Genomic DNA, 21,835 nt, shown 5'->3' on the forward strand with positions numbered 1-21,835 from the left:
CCTAAAGCTTTCCATCCAGAGCTATCTCAGCTGTTCTAATTTTTCCACTCCCCTCTGGTATAAGTACTCTTAGTTCTTGGCTTGGGTCGTTGCCATTGATAGCTTGCTATACCTTAGAAATGGTTTGGGGCTGTGAGCTGTGGAAAGAGAAGTCATTTAGGAATCATCTCCAGAGATTGCTGTTTGGAAGTTTATCAGGTGTCTTCCTAATTCTTATCTCCCTTCTGATTTGCCTCACCTTCCTTTATATATTTATGGAGTCTGGGTGTGCGTAGAGTGATTGTTGTTTCCTTTTAATCTTGTCTGTTTTCCTTTTGTTTCTTTATCTGAGAGCAGGACTAGTGTTCCCACTGCTCCATGTACTAGCCAGAGGCGTGCCTAGAGAAAGACAGGGACAGGAACGTGATTTCCGCCCGAGGATGAAAGAACCCGTCTAGGGGCGTCAGGAAGCTGAGGGCTGCACATGACAAGTTTTAGGTATTGCCTTCCTATTTTTCTCTAGTGGCAGTGCTTTACTTCCCATCCTTCTCGCTATGGACCGCCTGGCTCCTTGGTGGAGCATGACAAGGGGCTGGTGGACAACCACCTATTACTGTGCTTACGGAAGTGCAGTGCAACCACTTAGATGCCACAGTCAATGTGGATTTTGGCATCTAACTAGTTAAATAAAGGAGAGTGGCTTCTCTAGTTGGTGTAAAATAATAAAAAAACATCTTAAAATGAAGATATCCTCTTCAAGACCAGGCACATTTTTATTGTTCTTCATACATGTGGCTTTAACAGTTGTAAAGTTTTTTTGTTTTTTTTTTGTTATTCAAATAATTTTTGCCTCCGTTTTAAGTCACACGTGGAGCCGAATTTTATTGTCATTTGTTTATTTGCATTTTTTTGGTGGATATCAGGAGAAAATCTAATGAAAAATGTGGTGGGTTTTTTTACACTTTTTTTTCCATCCTTTAAAACCATAAAAGGCCACAAAATAGATTTTAAATCGTGTTCCACTTTCTATTACAATTGCTCTTAGGGTGTGTGCACATGCTGCGGATTCTGCTGCGGATCCGTAGGGAATTTGGCCCTGCGGATCCGCAGCAGTTCCGCAGGCATGGTACAGTACCATGTAAGCCAATGGGATTTCAAATCCACAATGCACATGCTGCGGATTTTTCCGCGGTTTTAAATCCGCAGCATGTCAATTCTTTCTGCGGATTCCGCAGTGGTTTGACACCTGTTCCATTGTCCAGGTGTCAGTCCGCAGGGGAAAACCGCTGGCAAATCCGCAGGAAAACCGCAGGTCACTTTACATGCGTTTTTACCTGCAAATCCACGCGGAAAAATCCGCAGGTGAATCCGCAGCGTGTGCACTCACCTATATAGATGTTTTTTTTTCCATGTTTTCAAATGCTTCTGCACTAAAAAAAAAGCATTAAAAGTTCGCTGCTTCAAATCTCCACCAAAAATGCATTAAAAAGGGGAAAATACTGCAGAAATGCACTAACCAGAGCAGATTGCTATTTTTTCTTTCAGTGCAAAAAAAACACAGCTGAAAAGCTCACGGACATATGGTCTAAATCAGGATGTAAAATAGTTAATTTTGTTCAAGTTTTTTATGTGTAATTGGGCAACGCTCCTTTTTCTAAACAAGCTGAACCGATGATCTGGAAAATATTGATTAAGCTCTGGGCAACAGCACAATTTCTCTGCAGTGACCACTACAGGGTAAATGCGGTATTACAATATGTTCTTTGACATGAATGGGAGATTATGCTGCTAGGTCCAGCCTTTCCAGATGCTCCCTCGGTGGGCCTCCCTTTATGACATCCATATTCATAAAGTTTACAAACTTACATGACTATAAATTGACTAAACCCCTCACCTGAGGTAGCCCCGGACCCTGCATCCCCGAAACCAGCTCTGGATCGCCACTGCTGCTTGATATTCCTTCATTCTGTTCTCCTCGGCATCTCTACAGAGGAAAGATGACATATAATTACATACAGTAACCACCACAGATATCGCTGAAACCCCTTCCTGAGAGTTCAAAGTGCCACCAAATATGGTGCAGCCAGGATCATATTCCTCACCAATCGTTACACCGATGCCTCTAACTTGTGACAGTCATTACACCGGTTACCCATCCACTCCAGAGTTCAATATAAACTTATCACCCACAAAGCGCTCCATGGCTCAGCACCACCCTACATCTCCTCCATCCTCTCAGTCTACCACCCTACCCGTGCCCTCCGTTCTGCTGGGAAGCTCCGGGATCCTTGGTGTTCACTTACGGCTGGGATCGGTCTCAACTTTACATCCGGAAGCCGGTGAGAGATGGACTGACCAGGAGAGCGGAGGTTGCTGATAGCCATGTACAGTGCCCTACTGGGTTGCGAGGACACGCTCCCCAACTACCATTCACATTCACACCGTGGTTGTGCAAGGGTGGCACAACCCTGTAAGGTGAGCACCCTGTCGATTCAGTTAGGGAATTAATTTAAACACAGGTACACTCATTGCGCCTCTCTTTGCATTTTATTTTTCATCTCCGTTCTGCTGATGACCTGATGTTAACCTTCTCAATAATCCGAACCTCCCAGACTTCTCACGTGCTGCGCCAATTTTTTGGAATGCACTACTCAGGATAATCCCAAATACCCACAGTTTTTAGCGTGCCCTAAAACGCATTTTTCCAGATTGGCTTACCGCCTCAACACATTTATCTAACTATCCCTGTTTTGCCCATACAAAATTTTCTTCAAAACCAGGACCCTCATATCATCTGTTCTCACATTCTTCTCCATTTAATAGCCCTCTATGTCTGTACTGTTACACATACTGGTTGATTGCCGGTTCATGCAGCATTACATGAACACCCGATTTATAACACTGATTGCCGGACCGTACAATGAAAGCAAATATTACCACCCACCTTTCGTGTCTCCCTCTTTCCTCATAGACTGTAAGCTTGCAAGCAGGGCCCTCACTCCTCTTGGTATCTGTTATGATCTATGTGATTATTGTTATGCTGTAATGTCTATTGTCTGTACAAATCCCCTCTGAAATGTAAAGTGCTGCGGAATATGTCGGCGCTATAGAAATAAAATTATTATCATTACTCCCGATACCCGGATCCAGCACTGAGTATCTAATATTGGCTGCAGCTCTGCCTTAGTAACTGGACCCGGGGAGGGTGAGTAAACAAGAGTTTGTTTGGTTTTATTTACTGCCAATGGAGCTTATAGAAAAAAAAATTCTGAAAGGGGACATACCTTTTAAACAAAGTAGAGTGCCCCAATGATGACAACCACAGGTGACACCTCCGGCAACTTACTATAATGAGTGACACAGCCACCTGCTATAACGGCGATCATCACATACCCCCCCATGAAAGGGGTTGTACAAGGCAGATTTTTCCAAAAATAGCGCCACTTGTGTCTACAGGTTATTGCTGGTACTGCAGTTCTGCTCCACTGAAGTGAATGGCGCAAAGACGCAATACCGCACACGGCCTGTAGACAGGGGTGGAGATGTTTTTGGAGGGTAAGATGAATACACTAATGAAAACTTGAAGGTCCGAAGTCTCCGCATCAGTAGGAATACCAACCTGTACCAGGTTAGCAGATGCTCCTCTCCCTACTGTACCCACAGCTACCTATGTGAACGAGGCCACACACTTTAGAAGCTACAGGATGAACGTTTGTTTGGAGGACAGGCGCCAGCCCCTTATTGTCCTATTTGTACAAATGCTAAAGAAAATACCCTTTACTGACCCCGCGAGATGCTTAAAGGGTTAATCCCATCATCATAATTGGATACTGCCAGATAAACCTTGTAAAAACAAGCACTTTTGCAATTTATTGATTTTAAAATTTGCAGCCGCTCCTGAGATATTAACATTTTTCTGTTTTTTTTACAGCTCGTTGCTTAAGCGACCGACCACCACTGCTGTGGAGTAACTCGTCACCACTGCTCTGAAGCTGGCAGAGAGCAGCAGGTGGCAGCGCACTCCCAGACAGCTTCAGAACAGTGTTTACAAGCTCAACAGAAAAGAGCTTGTAAGCCCTGCCCATTTGGCACATTTCAGTGCCGTGCTTACAGGTCGGACTGCAGCGGTGGTCGGTGTCCGAGGCGACGATCTGTAAACAAAACTAAAATGTTAATATCTTGAGAACGGCTGAAAAATGTAATCAACAGTAAATTGCAAAAGCGCTTGTATCTGCAAGGACTCTCCAATGATATCTATTTGGGAAAATGGAAAAATGCTTTTAACCCCTTCACCCCTGGGCGATTTTCCATTTTTTTCTCCCCTTCTTCCCATGAGTCATAACTTTTTTTTATTTTTCCGTCAATATAACTGTATGGAGGCTTGGTTTTTTGAGGGACGAGTTGTACTTTTCAATGGCACCACTGATTTTACCACATGGGGTACCGGAAAACGGGGAGAAAAAAATTTGTATGGCGAAATTGCAAAAAAAAGTGCAATTATACAATTGTTCACTATATGATAAAACTGACCCAATAATATGATTCCGCCGGTCACTACAAGTACGCAGATACCAAACATGGATAGGTTCTTTATTATTTCAATGGTGAAAAAAAATTCCCAACATTTTTAGGAAAAATTTTTGTGTTTGTCGTCATTTTTCGAGACCCTCAGCGTTTCCGTTCTTCGGGATCTGGAGCTGAGCGAGGGCTCATGTTTTGCGGCTTTATCTGACGTTTTTATTTATACTACCCAATCCACCCCCTCCCTGACAAGATGGTGGGGAGCTGAAAAGTCGCCGACAGAGGTCCCCTAGTGCCATCTTGGTGCTCCCATGAAGCCACCGGCTGGGCTCCACAGGAGATCAGAAGTTTTCTTACGTATTGCTGAACTGTCAAAGGTTCAAGTCCCCAAGGGAATAAAAAAAAAATAATAATAATAGAACGTTAAAAAGTAATTAACATTTTAAAAATAAACTCATATGATGCATTTTGGAGGGATCAAAATCTAAAATTATTTAACCCATAGTTTAAGTGCCCCCTAATAAAAAAATCCAAAAGCCACTAAAATGTTTAAAAAAAAAAAAAAAAACTACACAAACTAGGCCTCGCTGTAATTGTACTGACATTGAGGATCGTCTTGCAGGGTTATTTTTTATCAAAAAATAAACGCTGGAAAAAATAAATAAATAAAAACAAAGAGAATTTTTTTTATCAAGCTGTCATACTGACATGTAAGTGTTTTGAATAAAGTTTGGTTATAACTTTGCTGACAAAATGCCTTCCAAAACTTAAAAATATCTATATGATCTTGTTTGTTTGATAGAATGCTGGGAGTTGTAGTCCGATGAAGGTATTTTCCACCAAGGAGGGCTGGTCACAGTATTACAGAGCCCTGTTCACACTCCTGCCAGTGTCACCACTCACACAGCGTCTGTTACAGGACAATTACTGCTGCCAGAGCAATAACTTACACTAATAATGGCTAAAAATTCCAAACCATGGGCGGACATACCGCCAGTTCAACCGGTGCGACTGCACCAGGGCCCAGAGGCTCCAGGGAGGCTCTGCAGGGTGACTAATGATGAGGGCAATCTGGCCGGTTTCTCTGGGCCCGAGGCTCCAGGGGGCCCTTGGCCAGATTGCCCTCATGTGCGGCGGGCAGGGAGCGATCCCAGCAGCTCCGCTGCCTGCAACAGAAAATAGCAGCGGAGCTGCAAGGATCCTTCCTGCCCGGAGCCGGCGCTTCCTGTCTCTGACACAGAGAGCAGCACCACTGAATGACGTCATCATTCACCGGCGCCGCCGGTGTGCCAGAGCGCGGAAGCAGGCGGAGGGCGGAGGCGGTGATGCTGCGGACACGGACAGGTGAGGTGCTGTCACTGCTGTGTGTGTGTGTAGATGTGTGTGTGTGTATGTGTATGTATCTATGTGTGTGTATATGTATGTATGTGTGTGTGTAGGTGGAGAAGGCCATGATGGGGTGATGGGGAGAAGGCCATGATGGGGTGATGGGGAGAAGGCCATGATGGGGTGATGGGGAGAAGGCCATGATGGGGTGATGGGGAGAAGGCCGTGATGGGGTGATTGGGAGAAGGCCGTGATGGGGTGAAGGCCATGATTGGGGTGATGGTGAGAAGGCTGTGATGGGGTGATGGGGAGAAGGCAGTGATGGGAGTGATGGAGAAGGCAATGATGGGAGTGATGGTGAGAAGGCAATGATGGGGTGATGGAGAAGGCAACGATGGGAGTGATGATGAGAAGGCAATGATGGGAGTGATGGGGAGAAGGCAATAATGGGAGTGATGGAGAGAATGCAGTGATGGGGAGAAGGCAATGATGGGGGTGATGGAGAGGGCAATGATGGGGTGGTGGGGAGAAGGCAATGATGGTGGTGGTGGAAAGGGCAATAATGGGGGTGGTGGAGGAGGAAATGATGGAGGTGGGAGAATGGGCAATGATGGGAGTGGTGGGGGAGAAAGCAAAGATAGTGGTGGGGGAGAAGAAAATGATGGAGGTGGTGAAGAGGGTAATGATGGGGTGGGGGAGAGGAAAATAATGGGATCTGGGGGAGGAGGACAATGAGGGGTGTGGGGGATTGGGATGGGAGGAAGGGGGGATTATAATGGCCTTAGGAACAGGGGGAGGTGGAGGAAGACATTATCGCTTATTATGTCTAACACAGTCCTTTAGTATATAGTGTACATACTTATTATGTATAATACAGTCGCTTAGCATATAGTGTACTCACTAATTCTATATCACACCATCCTTAGTTACATAGTTTCCTCTTTTATTATGTAGAACACCGTCCCTTATTACGTACCATCCTCTCCAGTTATATATGATGCCGTCCCTTATTATATAGCTTCCTCTGCTGTTATGTATAGTGCTGTCTCTTACATAGTGCATTCTTGTTAATTTTGTTATTCACAGCACCTTCTTTTAATACATAGTCCCCTATCTTTTTAGGTATAAAATGACTGCTGATCGAGGAGCCGGTGACCAGACTACCAGTCAATCAGCTCCTCCATTAGAAAGGACGCTTTCCCATGCTCCATCAGCCATCACTGCATTATACAGCTAACAAGACAGGACGGTATGTAATAAAAAACAGAAAACAGGGCTTTATATAATCTAATATTTAGGGACGGTGCTGTACATAACAAGAGAGAGGACTGTGTAAGGGACAGCAATATACATAATAAAGGAGACTATGTAATATATACATGTATGTGTGTGTGGCTATATCTAATATATAAAGCTCAATATGGGTGTGTATGTGTGTGTATGTCCGGGATTGGCATCCGCACCGTCGCAGCTACAACCACAAAATGTGGCACAGTCACACATCTGGGCCCCGAGAGCGTCATAGGCTATGTTGTGAGGCGAAATTTTAACCCCGCGCGTTCCAATTCACCAAACAATTTTGCCCCTATCTACATAATGGGGAAAAAGTGTGTGTGTCAAGCCCCGCCCCTCATTATGATGTCATAATGGTTGCCATGACGATGCTAATGTCATAATAGGTTGCAATGGCGAAGATGCTGTCACGATGGTTGCCATGGTGACAATGATGTCTTAATAGGTTGCAATGGTGACGGTTATGTCATAACGGTTGCCATGATGATGATGTCATAATGGGTATATGGGCACGGGACTATGGGATGGAGGATGTGTGATGGGTATATAAAAATATTCAGGATTGAGAGTCCTCAGTAGTTGATACCTTTTAATGGCTAACTGAAAAGATGGTAACACATTGCAAGCTTTCGAGACTACTCAGGTCTCTTCATCAGGCTAGACTAATCTACTATCTATTGGCTAACACGGTACAAAGATATACATCTTTCCTGTATCATGATGGGTATATAGGCATTGGACTATGGGATGGAGGATATGTATGATGGGTATATGGGCACGGGACTATGGGATGGAGGATATGTATGATGCGTATATGGGCACGGGACTATGAGATGAATGATGTGTGATGGGTATATGGGCACTCGACTATGGGATGGCGAATATGTATGATGTGTATATGGGCATGGGACTATGGGATGGAGAATATGTATGATGGGTATATGGGCACTCGACTATGGGATGGAGGATGTGTGATGGGTATATGGGCACTCGACTATGGGATGGAGGATATGTACGATGGGTATATGGGCATGGGCCTATGGGATGGTGGATATGTATGATGGGTATATGGGCACGGGACTATGGGATGGAGGATAATTATAATTTGTTATAACTAACCACAGTTAGTTACTATGTCCGGGCAGCGCCGGGCTTTTGAGCTAGTATATATACAGTATATATATGTAACTTTGATGCCACAAAAGGAAGGGGGGCCCAGACACATTTCTTGCACAGGGGCCCCAAGCTGTCAGTGTCCGCCCCTGGTTGCAATGATCATGTTTGTGGAAAAAATATGATTTTTTTTTTCACGCCCGGCGTTATAAACTTCTATGAAGCACTTGGGGGTTCAAAGTGCTCAACACACACCTAGATAAGTTCCTTGGGGGGTCTAGTTTCCAAAATGGGGTCACTTGTGAGCGTTTTCCACAGTTTAGGCACATCAGGGGCTCTCCAAACGTGACATGACACCCGCAGACCATTCCATCAAAGTCTGCATTCCAAAACATCACTACTTCCCTTCCGAGCTCCGATGTGTGCCCATACAGTAGTTTTCTCCCACATATGGGGTATCACGTACTCAGGACAAATTGGACAACAACTTTTGGGGTCCAATTTCTTCTGTTACCCTTGGGAAAATAAAAAAATTGGGGACTAAAAGATCATGTTTGTGGAAAAAATATTTTTTTATTTTCACGCCCGGTCGTTATAAACTTCCGTGAAGCACTTGGGGGTTCAAAGTGCTCTACACATATAGATAAGTTCCTTGGGGGGTCTAGTTTCCAAAATGGGGTCATGTGTGTGGGGGGTCTCCACTGTTCAGGCACATAAGGGGCTCTCCAAATGCGACATGGCGCCCGATCTCAATTCCAGTCAATTTTGCCTCAAACGGTGCTCCTTCTCTTCCGAGCTCTGCCATACGCCCAAACAGTGGTTTACCCCACATATGGGGTATCAGCGTTCTCAGGACAAATTGCAAAACAACTTTTGGCATCCTGTTTCCCTTGGGAAGATAACAATTGGGGGTAAAAAGCTCATTTTTGTGGAAAAAATATGATTTTGTCATTTTACGGCTGTACGTTATAAACTTATGTGAAGCCCATGGGGGTTCAAAGTTCCCACCATACAGCTAGATAAGTTCCTTAGGGGGTCTAGTTTCCAAAATGGTGTCATTTGTGGGGGGTTTCCACTGTTCAGACACATCAGGGGCTCTCCAAATGCAATATGGCGTCAAGACAATTCTGCGTTGAAAAAGTCAAACGGCGCTCATTCCCTTGCGAGCTCTGCCATGTGCCCAAATAGTGGTTTACCCCCACATATGGGGTGTCAGCTTGCTCAGGACAAATTGCACAATAACTTTTGTGGTCCTGATTCCCTTGGGAAAATAACAATTGGGGATGAAAAGGTCATTTTTGTGGAAAAAATATGATTTTTTAATTTTACGGCTGAACATTATAAACTTGTATGAAGCCAATAGGGGTTCAAAGTTCTCAACACACATCTAGATAAGTTCCTTCGGGGGTGTAGTTTCCAAAATGGTGTCATTTGTGGGGGGTTTCCACTGTTTAGGCACATCAGGGGCTCTCCAAACGTGACATGGCGTCCAATCTCAATTCCAGCCAATTTTGCGTTGAAAAAGTCAAACGGAGCTCCTTCCCTTTCAAGCTCTGCCATGCGCCGAAACAGTGGTTCCCCCCACATATCAGGTATCTGCGTACTCAGGACAAATTGTACAATAACTTTTGCAGTCCACTTTCTCCTGTTACCCTTGGTAAAATAAAAAAAAATTGGACCTGAAGTAATATTTTTGTGAAAAAAAATGTTCATTTTTTTAAAACATTCAAAAAATTCCTTTGTAGCAACTGAAAGGGTTAATAAACTTCTTGAATGTAGTTTTGAGCACCTTGAGGGATGCAGTTTTTAGAATGGTGTCACTTTGGGTATTTTCTATCATATAGACCCCTCAAAGTGTGATGCGATCCCGAAAAAAAAAATGGGGTTGTAAAAATGAGAAATCGCTGGTGAACTTTTAAGCCTTATAACTTCCTAACAAAAAAAAATTTTTGTTACAAAATTATGTGGATGTAAAGTAAATGTGTGGGAAATGTTGCTTATTAAGTTTTTTCTGTGCTATATCTCTGTGATTTAAAGGTATAAAAATTTAAAAATTGGAAAATTGCAAAATTTTCAAAATTTTCACCTAATTTCCGTTTTTTGCACAAATAAACGCAAGTTATATGAATAAAATTTCACCACAAACATGAAGTACAATATGTTACGAGAAAAACAATGTCAGAATCACTGGGATCCATAAAAGCATTCCAGAGTTATTACCTCATAAAGGGACAGTGGTCAGAATTGTAAAAATTGGCCCGGTCATTAACGTGCAAACCACCCTTGGGGGTAAAGGGGTTAGTAGTTTTGCACACAGTGTACCAATACTACTACATACAAGAAACAAATTATGCCGCTACACCATGACCGTATGACCAGCAAATAGTGACCAAATCATATCATTATAGTGATTATTAATAGGAATCACTGTACTAACACTGCTGGTGCCCCCATATAATGACCGAATAGTGGAAGGTATCAGTATATATGTGGCACTCATCTGGTAAAACTGTCCACCTATGTGTTCATGATGAGTTAATATTGCCACCCTATGTGGCCCAGTAATAGTAATGTCTCCCTGTGGCCAACACATGAATAATGTCTCTCTGTGTGGCCCCCATACATTCATAATATCCTCTAACGCGGCTTGGTCCTTACACAATAATATTCTATTAATCATATATAGATGGAGGGAGCTGCTCCCTGTTGAGTAGTTGCAGTTATCTGACCCATTGTAATAGAGGTTTCGGCCTCACTGGCCGTCATCAGTAACAGACTGCAGTATAGTAGTTAATTGCATTCAGTGCGATGCAGATATCAGCGACCCAGAATCCACTGTTGGTCAGCTGTGTCACAGTGGATTCTGGGTCGCTGATGTCTGCATGGCACCCCCACCCACCCAGGTACTATTTGATTCAAGTTCCATGCCCAGCGCCTAGTGCATGACCAGGCACATTTAAAGTGACTATGGTGTCACTTCTATTACCGCACTGAATGCGATTAACTACTATACTGCAGTCTGTTACTGATGAAGGCCAGTGAGGCCGAAATGTCTATTATTTTCTGGCTGTATTAAAAAAATCCAAAAAAATATTCTAGAAGTTGAGTGCCAAGTTTTCTTTATTATTCATGTATGGTGTGGGGCCCTACTTGAGCACCTTCTGAAGTTGTGCATACGCTGTTTATCCTTTATCTGACCCATTGTGACATCACTGGTGTTCCGCTCCTCGTGATGTCACAGTGAGATCTCCATTGTGACATCACGGAATGTGTGGTTATAAGGAGTGACGCTGCAGGAAGAGGCTTTGTCTGACAAGACTCCCTGTGTGTTACACATTCAGCGATAACTCCCTGTGTGTTACACATTCAGCGATAACTCCCTGTGTGTTACACATTCAGCGATAACTCCCTGTGTGTTACACATTCAGCGATATTTCTCCAAGCTGAAATGCTCTTTCGATTTCTTCTAATCGTGAGTTTGCTATTAGCATCTGTGGAAGGCGCGCCTCTCATCAACCAGCGCCATGATCCCTTGCCCACGCATACGACCCCAGCAGGTAAGTACTTTTCCAAATATTCACATATTATGGAGTAAACCTCATTAGACTAGGTGAAGGCTTACTATTTGCGCCCTGAGTTGATATTTTTACTGATACCTTTTTGGGGTAGATACTATGGGTTTTTTTTATCGTCTTTTATTGCAATGTTGCGGCTGCCAAAATATTTTATTCTGGCAATTTTGATTTTTTTTTCTCATTATGTAGTCTACTGATCAGACAAATTTAGTTTAGATTTTGATAGATCGAACTTTTACAAATGCAGCGATAAGAAATGGGTATTTTGAATTATTTATTTATTTTTTTAAGCGTTTAATTTTTACTTAACTTTTTTCTCTTCTTACTGTATTTTTACTGTACTCCATAGTCCTCTTTAGGGACTTGACGCTGCCACTGTCCGGCTGATTGTGCTATACATAGCAGGGGATAAACACTGCTCTCTATAGCTAAAACCATGTTCTCCTATGAACGCCAGCTACAGGCTGACTTTCCCAAGAGGATCCTCACAACAAGCATGGGGTCTTCGGCAGACCCTCGGCTGTTATGGCGACCCATCGTTACCCCACGATCATGTCACGGACACGCCGATCAGCTTGTGATATGACACCCCCTCTACTGGCACGTGTTAAATGCCACTGTCAGAGATTCATAGGATCTGGAATGCCACAAAGGACCACACATCTGACAAATATGCAGGTGGGGGCCCAGGTTACATATTTTCACCAGGACTCGTCAGCCTCTACCTAAGCCACTGGATAGATCTCTATATTGTCCATTACATCTATTATATATTAATATGACATCATCCCTGAGACATAATTTAGCAAAACTACGGTCCCATATTTTTAATCGTGTTGCTGGGTCCTACAGTCCCATAGACTTACAGTGCCTACAAGTAGTATTCAACCCCCTGCAGATTTAGCAGGTTTACACATTCGGAATTAACTTGGCATAGTGACACTTGGACTGTAGATCAGCCTGGAAGTGTGAAATGCACTGCAGCAAAAAAGAATGTTATTTCTTTGTTTAATTTTTTTCTAAATTGTGAAAAGTTTATTCAGAGGGTCATTTATTATTCAACCCCTCAAACCACCAGAATTCTGTTTGGTTCCCCTAAAGTATTAAGAAGTATTTCAGGCACAAAGAACAATGAGCTTCACATGTTTGGATTAATTATCTCTTTTTCCAGCCTTTTCTGACTATTTAAGACCCTCCCCAAACTTGTGAACAGCACTCATACATGGTCAACATGGGAAAGACAAAGGAGCATTCCAAGGCCATCAGAGACAAGATCGTGGAGGGTCACAAGGCTGGCAAGGGGTACAAAACCCTTTCCAAGGAGTTGGGCCTACCTGTCTCCACTGTTGGGAGCATCATCCGGAAGTGGAAGGCTTATGGAACTACTGTTAGCCTTCCACGGCCTGGACAGCCTTTGAAAGTTTCCTCCCGTGCCGAGGCCAGGCTTGTCCGAAGAGTCAAGGCTAACCCAAGGACAACAAGGAAGGAACTCCGGGAAGATCTCATGGCAGTGGGGACATTGGTTTCAGTCAATACCATAAGTAACGTACTCCACCGCAATGGTCTCCGTTCCAGACGAGCCCGTAAGGTACCTTTACCTTCAAAGTGTCATGTCAAGGCTCGTCTACAGTTTGCTCATGATCACTTGGAGGACTCTGAGACAGACTGGTTCAAGGTTCTCTGGTCTGATGAGACCAAGATCGAGATCTTTGGTGCCAACCACACACGTGACGTTTGGAGACAGGATGGCACTGCATACGACCCCAAGAATACCATCCCTACAGTCAAGCATGGTGGTGGCAGCATCATGCTGTGGGGCTGTTTCTCAGCCAAGGGGCCTGGCCATCTGGTCCGCATCCGTGGGAAGATGGATAGCACAGCCTACCTGGAGATTTTGGCCAAGAACCTCCGCTCCTCCATCAAGGATCTTAAGATGGGTCGTCATTTCATCTTCCAACAAGACAATGACCCAAAGCACACAGCCAAGAAAACCAAGGCCTGGTTCAAGAGGCAAAAAATCAAGGTGTTGGAGTGGCCTAGTCAGTCTCCTGACCTTAACCCAATTGAAAACTTGTGGAAGGAGCTCAAGATTAAAGTCCACATGAGACACCCAAAGAACCTAGATAACTTGGAGAAGATCTGCATGGAGGAGTGGGCCCAGATAACTCCAGAGACCTGTGCCGGCCTGATCAGGTCTTATAAAAGACGATTATTAGCTGTAATTGCAAACAAGGGTTATTCCACAAAATATTAAACCTAGGGGTTGAATAATAATTGACCCACACTTTTATGTTTAAAATTTATTAAAATTTAACTGAGCAACATAACTTTTTGGTTTGTAAGATTTATGCATCTGTTAATAAATCCTGCTCTTGTGTGAAGTTTGAAGGCTCTAACTTATTTGCATCTTATCAAACCTGCTAAATCTGCAGGGGGTTGAATACTACTTGTAGGCACTGTATATAAAAGAGTCACAGTTTTCTCTGCTGCAGATTGAGCAGAGCTCAGTTTTTCAGCTGTGTATAACCCCGCCACAGCTTGTGCTTACATTGCATATTGCTGGAGGTCTGGCTGGACTAGGAGGCACAAGACCAGTTGTCCTGTAGTGATAATCGATTGCTGGTAAAACAGTGATTCTATTGAAACAGTCCAGTAATTGACACATCGCTATAGTGAAGGTCTATGCTTCTACATTATGGTTCTCTCCGATAAGATGGCAAAAGCCTGGTGACAGATTCCCTTTATAGGACTGCTACAATAATAATGGCAGTGAATTACAGACAAGTTATTGGATATATAGATAATATATAAGTATTCTCTCTTCTTTTTCACTTTTTTCAGAGGATGGTATTGATACTTCAAAGATCCCTTGGACTAAAGTCATCATATGTGTTGTAGTTTTCACCATCATCATATTCCTCCTTGGAATATTCCTTGGTGTCATCTGTAACGCCATACGTAGGTAAGTATTGTAAAGGATGATTTATATTGTACATGGGAGTCTGTCAAAAAATACATCTTTATTACAGACTAGCTGAAGAGCCCAGAGTTGCCTGGGCATAGTACCTAACTGTGGGTCCCGCTCTCTTCCTTAACAGCCCCGCTCTCCACCTGCCAACACGCTCTCCTTCCGCAGTCCCGCTCTCCACCTACCATCACGCTATCTGTCCACAGCCCCACTCTCCACCCACCGTCCCGTTCTATCCCTCCACAGCCGTGCTCTACATCCGTGTCTCGCTGTGCCTCCACAGCCCAGCTCTCTCTCTCCACAGCCCCACACTCTTACTCCACAGCCCCGCTCTCCATGCACCGTACTGCTGTATCCGTCCGCAGCCCCGCTCTCCATCCGTGTCCCACTCTGATGCTTCGTGATTGGTTGGTGATACACACATACATACATACATACATTCACTTTTATATATAGAGATGAGAGGTACTGACAAAATTCTGCCAAATCATGCAGCTTTTATTTAGAGATTCAATTCACAGCAAAATTATTCTTCACAAATTGATTGTTCCCTATTATGCTCTGGGGTCTCCCCAGTCCCAAATGGTAATAAATGGAAGATGTAAGAAGAAAATAAAGTTCATACATCACCAAGCCCCTCTCTGGAAGCCCCCACTGCTCTCTGCCCGCAACTCCGGCCCAGTGTTGACTCTTGGTTGGGACTTGCATGGGCAGAGACCTTTCGGGGCCGCTTGTAGCCAAAGTTTCAGCCCAAAGGAAACATATGGCCAGAGGTGCGGCATGATGGTAGTGTGGAAAACTGGCCATCGGGCATAAAGCAGCGGAAGTCGGTCAGAGAAGTGAGCTCATCTTTCTGCCAGCCCTCTACTCTTCCACAAGCTGGCGGCTGCCGCTAGCTTCCACTTTGCTTTATTCGCGTGGAGTGAATTACAAAAAAATCTGTGTTCTCCAACATTCTGAGTTTTGTATGAGCAGAATTCAATTCCCCTCAAATAAATCCACTCCTGTCTGATCTTCATATTACCTTACAACCCAGTACGATCCACACATATTGAACTTTCATGTACATGAAAAATTGTTGATAAATACCAAAATTTTCCTTATTGCCAATGTTTCTACAGAATGTAAAAGACAAAATGAATGAAGAAACATATGAGTCTATATTTCATTCCACAGAATAAAGATCTGTTACTTTGTAATTCATAAAATACCTTTTATTTTACTCTATTTTAAAGACATCGGAAAAAGGATAAATCCAGGAGAGATGCTGAATCTCAATGTTCTACTGATGGAGATATAGAGACTCCTGCCGAACCTATTGGTGGTAAGTACAGCCTAACCAATCTGACACTAAAGCAGTTCTCCAGGATAAGAAAAACAGGGCTGCCATCTTCTTAAAAAAAAAATCTGTGCCATCAAAATCTTCAGTTTGTTCATGGTATTGCAGCTCTACACCATTCCCTTCACTGGAGCTGATCTGCAATAACAGGCACAACCTGTAGACAGGGGTGGTCTTGTGCTTCAAACAAACCAATTACATTTTTATAACCCTGGACAAGCCTATAAAATCTATGTGCAAATACCGTATTTTTTGGATTATACGACACTCCGGATTATAAGACGCACCCCAAATATAGGAAAAAAACTTTTCTTTACTAAAATGGTGGTGCTTCTTATAATCCATGCGTCTTATTGCTTACTGGGGGTGGTGGCTGCGATGAAGCGGGGTCCCAGGGTCGCTGCTGGAGGAGACACGAGTGGGGTGATGCTGCAGGCTGGGATGAGGCGGAGATTTTGTGCTGCACGTCCTGGTATGCGTGGCTACCCCCCTCCCATCCTTGTCAGCATGATTCCTATTTGCAAAAACAATTTTTTTAGGGACCACATCACATTTGAAGTTACTTTGAGGAGCATTTCATACAGAAAATATCCAAAAGTGACACCATTCTAAAAACTGCACCCCTCAAAGTGCTCAAAACCAAATTCAAAAAGTTTATCAACCTTTCAGGTGCTTCACGGGAATGATAACACCTGTCAGAGCTATCGCTCTGCGCTGGAATCACAGTGCTTGCAGGACCCTGGGGGTCGTGAGCGCTGCAAGACCACCGACCATGTCATGACAAACGTCGGCGCTGCATAGAGCTCAGGAAGCGCCAACGCTTATCTACAGTGGGCGGTTGCGAAGTAAAGAAGCAGTAGACGCAATAATCCATAAGAAATATGGAGAATGTTTTATTCTAAAAAATTATGATTTCTTTGATCTCTTTATCTCTTTAACAGGAAAAAATGAGGATGGACCAATGGTCAAAAAGACAGATGACCTTGAGAACACCAACATTTCTTCTCCCGGTCCAGATGATGTCGTCATCGATATTGAAACAGATAAGGATGTGGCCATCTCCTCTAACAGTAAGCCTGAGATGCTGCCACCAGCCAAGAGAGCGGCTACAGAAAACGTTACTGATCAACTTAGAGAGGTAACCCCAGAGATAGCGACTCCACAAGTGGAGATGCCCAATATTGGGAACCTGCCTCCAGAAATCTTAACCAACCTGCTGAGCAAAGGAAAGGAAGGTTTCCTGGATCACGAGATCATCATCATGGCCCAGGACCTGCTGCACAGACAGTTTAATGGTTTTGCTGGCCTGCAGCCCCCCTACGCTCTTATGGTACCAGGGCACAGCGTAATGATGAATGCTGTACAAATCCACTATGATGAGGACAGGGTGCACTGGCTGACAACCTGCTATAAAAATGGCCAAATCTTTGTGGCCGACAGCGTCAGGACTAGGAATCTGAGTCCATCCATCCGTCAGCAGATTATCAATATGTACAGTGAAGTGGTCGACAAGCCCCTGAAACATTTGAGGTTTATCAATGTGGATCAGCAGAAGAAAAGGTACGACTGTGGCTTATATGCTATAGCGTTTGCCTACGAGCTTATGGCAGATGACGGTGAACCCACAGCTAAGTTCCAGCATGAGAAGATGAGGACTCATCTAATATCCTGCCTGCAGAACAACAGAATCAGCGGATTTCCCAAAAAGGTCAGGAAGTGACTCCATGTCTATAAACGGCATGTAGAGTCTATGACGGTCCAAGAGATCGCTCCGACCTTCAACCGGACACGACCCGGGACCACAGACCAGTCTGCACCAGTAAGTAACCATGGACTTTCCATAATACCCTCAATATAGTTAATATATAAATATGATGGGGGCGCGTTCTCTGCTGCCTGAATGACACTGACAGAGGACGTGGCAGGCAGCGGCGAGCAGCGTGGGAACGGGGACAGGTGAATATCACATATACTTACCCTCTCCTGGTGCGGTCTCTGCAGCCCTGTTCTCCCATGGTCTCAGGCGCCAGCCTTCATCGGTCACGTGATACCACTCATTAAAGACAGGAATATGCGCATATTCATGTTTTTAATGAGCGGTACCACGTGACTGCTGAAGGCAGGCGCCTGAGACCGTGGGACAGGCAGGGGGGCTGCAGAGACGCGCCAGGGGGTCAGTATGATCTGACACCCCCACTACCCCTCCCCCACCCACTCCCTGGCATATATGACTTGCGTATAAGTCGAGAGGGGGACTTTCAGCCCAAATAAATGGGCTGAAAATCTCGGCTTATACACGAGTATATATGGTATTTGACGCAATGCCAATTTTGCAAGTTTTCCCACCTACAAAGAATGGAGAGGTCTGTAGTTTTTATTGTAGGTACACTTCACCTGTGAGAGACGGAATCTTACAATGTGGTTTTCTGGATTTATTTTATGATTTTTACATAATTGATTTGCATTTTATTGCATGAAATAAGTGTTTGATCACCTTCTAACCAGAAAGAATTCTGGGTCTCGCAGACCTGTTAGTTTTTCTTTAAGAAGCCCTCCTACTCTACGCTCATTACTTGTGCTAACTGCTCCTGTTTGAACTCGCTACCTGTATAAAAGACACCTGTCCACACACTCAATCACTCTCCAACCTCTCCACCATGGCCAAGACCAAAATGAAGTCTAAGGACATCAGGGACAAAATTGTAGACCTGTTCAAGGCTGGGATGGGCTACAGCACAATAGGCAACTGGTGAGAAGGCAACAGCTATTGGCACAATTATTAGAAAATGGAGGAAACACAAGATGACAGGTCAATCTTCCTCGGTCTGGGGCTCTGTACGTGATTTTGCCTCATGTAGTAAGGATGATTCTGAGAAAGTTCAGGAATCAGATCACATATGAAGACCCCATTAATTAAAATATAAACCTTTATTAACCATTTATAAAAGGACTAACAACATACAAGACACACACTTAAAATGCTGAAAGGCGACAAATTGAAGAGATAAATAGATGATCCTGGAGAGCCCCTGTGTAATCCCCTTTCCTGTCCACCTGCCTAACAGCGGAGGTTGGCACCCCTGTGATATGACAATGGTGCCCTTGCGCCTCGGCGGCTCTCCCCAATTCCCTAGTATGCGCTATTCAGAACTAGTTTAATCATCAATATATAGTGCCACACAAATTATACTGTATAGATGTTAGTGTGCTCCACCGAATACACAGACATATATAGACAAATAGGAGCAAGAGGGGCGAGAAACAAATAGATTTATGAGCAGAGAAATGCTCCACCACATTAGCAACCAAACATCATCCTATGTTGGCGAGAAAGACGCGGCCACTCCATGACGGCTGACCCTGCGACACCCTGCGCTGCCCTTAATATAGAAATAGACAATGTGTGCAGCACCAATACATCATAACTTGTAAACCGACCAGGTATGTCCTTAATTGCAAATGCATTAAACTAGAAGTGCCATGATACTCTTAGAAACTATGAGCTCAACATTCTTCAGGGTGATAAAGTAGCAATGGCGGAGATTCATCTCTATGTACCAGTCTCTACAGTAAGTTGTCATTCACCGGAAACCGGCATATGACAATGGTTCATTCATTCCATTTTCTGCAAAGGGGACAAGACGACGGCACCATATTGAAGGGAGGATAGATGGGGTCATGTATCGGGAGATTTTAGCCAACAACATCCTTCCCTCAGTAAGAACGTTAAAGATGGGTCATAGCTGGTTCTTCCATCATGACATTGACCCAAAAGACACAGCCAGGGCAGCTGAGGAGAGGCTCCATGAGATGCATTTTAATGTCCTGGAGGAACCTAGCCAGTCTGCAGACCTAAACCCGAAAGGAAACGTTTGGAGGGAGCTGAGCTCAGTGTTACACAGCGACAGACCCGAAACCTGACAGATCTGTATGGAGGAGGGGGACAAAATCCTTGCTGCGGTGTGTGCAAACCTGGGAAAGAACTACCACATATGACCTCTGTAATTGCAAACAAAGGTTTCTGTACCAAATATTAAGTTCTGTTTTTCTATTGTGTCAAATACTTATTTCATGCAACAAAATGCAAATTAGTTATGTAAAAATCATACAACGGGATTTTCTGGATTTTTTTTAACATTCTGTCTCTCACAGTTGAAGTGTACCTACAATAAAAATTACAGACCTCTCCATTCTTTGTAGGTGGGAAAACGTGCAAAATTAGCAGTGTCAGATGCTTATTTTCCCCACTGTATGTAGCGCCGTTAATTCCACAACTTTACTTACATTGTTATCACTGTCCCCATTGGGGTTTACAATCATAATTCCCCATCAGTATGTCTTTGGTGTGTGGGAGGAATCAGGAGGTAACCCACACAAACTCCTTGCAAATGTCTTTGGTGGTATTTTAACCTAATTTCAATATTCTACATTACAGGAAAGCATGAGGACAAAACAAAAACTGTGACTGATGTCACTCCTCACGCACCCATGGTGGAAAAAAGAGATATCCTCAAAAGCACCATGCGGGAAAAAGCGGGACTAACTCCTAGCCGCGGTCTACGGACCAAACATTGGGCATGGGCAGGGCCTTGGGGGCAGATCCCAAGTGCGCTCAACCATGTGAAATAGCTTACACTCAGGAACATTGAGGGATAGCGCTATCGGATAGCTCTACTTGTTCATTTCCTTTAGGAATAGAGCTATGGGATAGCTGCTCTACCCGTACACTTTCTTCATGGATAGCGCTATCGGATAGCTCTACCCGAACAGTATTAACGACAGAGCTTTTTCATACACAAGGTAGGAGTGGCAGGAGAGGTACATCAGGTATTTATGTTTGCTGTTAGTCTGCACATACGCCAGTCTGGTGCGTGATTACACCCCATTGCAAGGTCAGTCTGGTGCGTGGTTACACCCCATTGCGAGGTCAGTCTGCTGCGTGGTTACACCCCATTGCGAGGGGAGTCTGTTGCGTGGTTCCACCCCATTGCGAGGTTCTTAATCCCAAGGGCTCGCAATCACTCATGTTCACTAAATGCTAAAACTTACCTTGCAGACGTCCGGAATCGTCTCTCCATGGAGGAGTGGGAGTATTTTGAAGGACACAAAGATCTGTACAATGACGTCATGATGTAGGTTCCCCAGCCCCTCACATCTGGGACTTCAGCTTGAATCTTTGGATCCGGAGGATGGAATACCTCGTAGCACGGATGAAGAGGATGATGGAGCAGCGCGGCCAGCTGTGGATGAAGGAACAGCTGCAGCTAGGTTCCGGTGATGGCGAAGGCGGTGAAGATGGGACCCCACTGCCTCCGAAGCAGCAGCGACGATCACGGCCTCCCAGCCCGGAGATAAGTTGGCAGCGGAGGAAGAGCCCCATTAGCAGACCTGTTGCAGAAGACATCGCGGGGCCGGAGCCAGAAGTCGGGAATCAGTCAGCAAGGCAGCGGGGCGGTGAGTGACGTGGCCGGCCTCCTCTCTACTTTCGGATTGCGGCGCACAGTTGGGACGCGCACGTTGCGGCCATGTTACCCGGCGCGGTCACCTAACCCGGCGCGGTCACCTAACCCGGCGCGGTCATCGGCATCGGTGGACGGCGGTGATGTGACGCGGCAAGGAGCCCGGTGGCGAGGTGGTGTGTGACGTCACCGACCTCAGAGGTGTTGCCTGCGGCTGGAGCAACCCCCCCCAGTTTGAAGCTCCGAGCCGGTGATTTTTTTC

The 21,835-nt window shown here is 44.5% G+C and overlaps 1 protein-coding gene across 1 annotated transcript in view; it reads right to left on the reverse strand.

Moving 5' to 3' along the window:
* SPATA17 (spermatogenesis associated 17) overlaps positions 1-21,835 on the reverse strand; it is an 892,647-nt gene that overhangs the window by 308,947 nt on the left and 561,865 nt on the right. Inside the window, exon 2 of the mRNA XM_073553344.1 lies at positions 1,874-1,963. Coding sequence (XP_073409445.1) covers positions 1,874-1,963 — 90 coding nt within the window. The remainder of the gene's footprint in view (positions 1-1,873; positions 1,964-21,835) is intronic.

Source organism: Dendrobates tinctorius, unplaced genomic scaffold (assembly GCF_039654945.1).
Source record: "Dendrobates tinctorius isolate UK_male_01 unplaced genomic scaffold, ASM3965494v1 ptg000201l, whole genome shotgun sequence".
Taxonomy (NCBI): domain Eukaryota; kingdom Metazoa; phylum Chordata; class Amphibia; order Anura; family Dendrobatidae; genus Dendrobates; species Dendrobates tinctorius.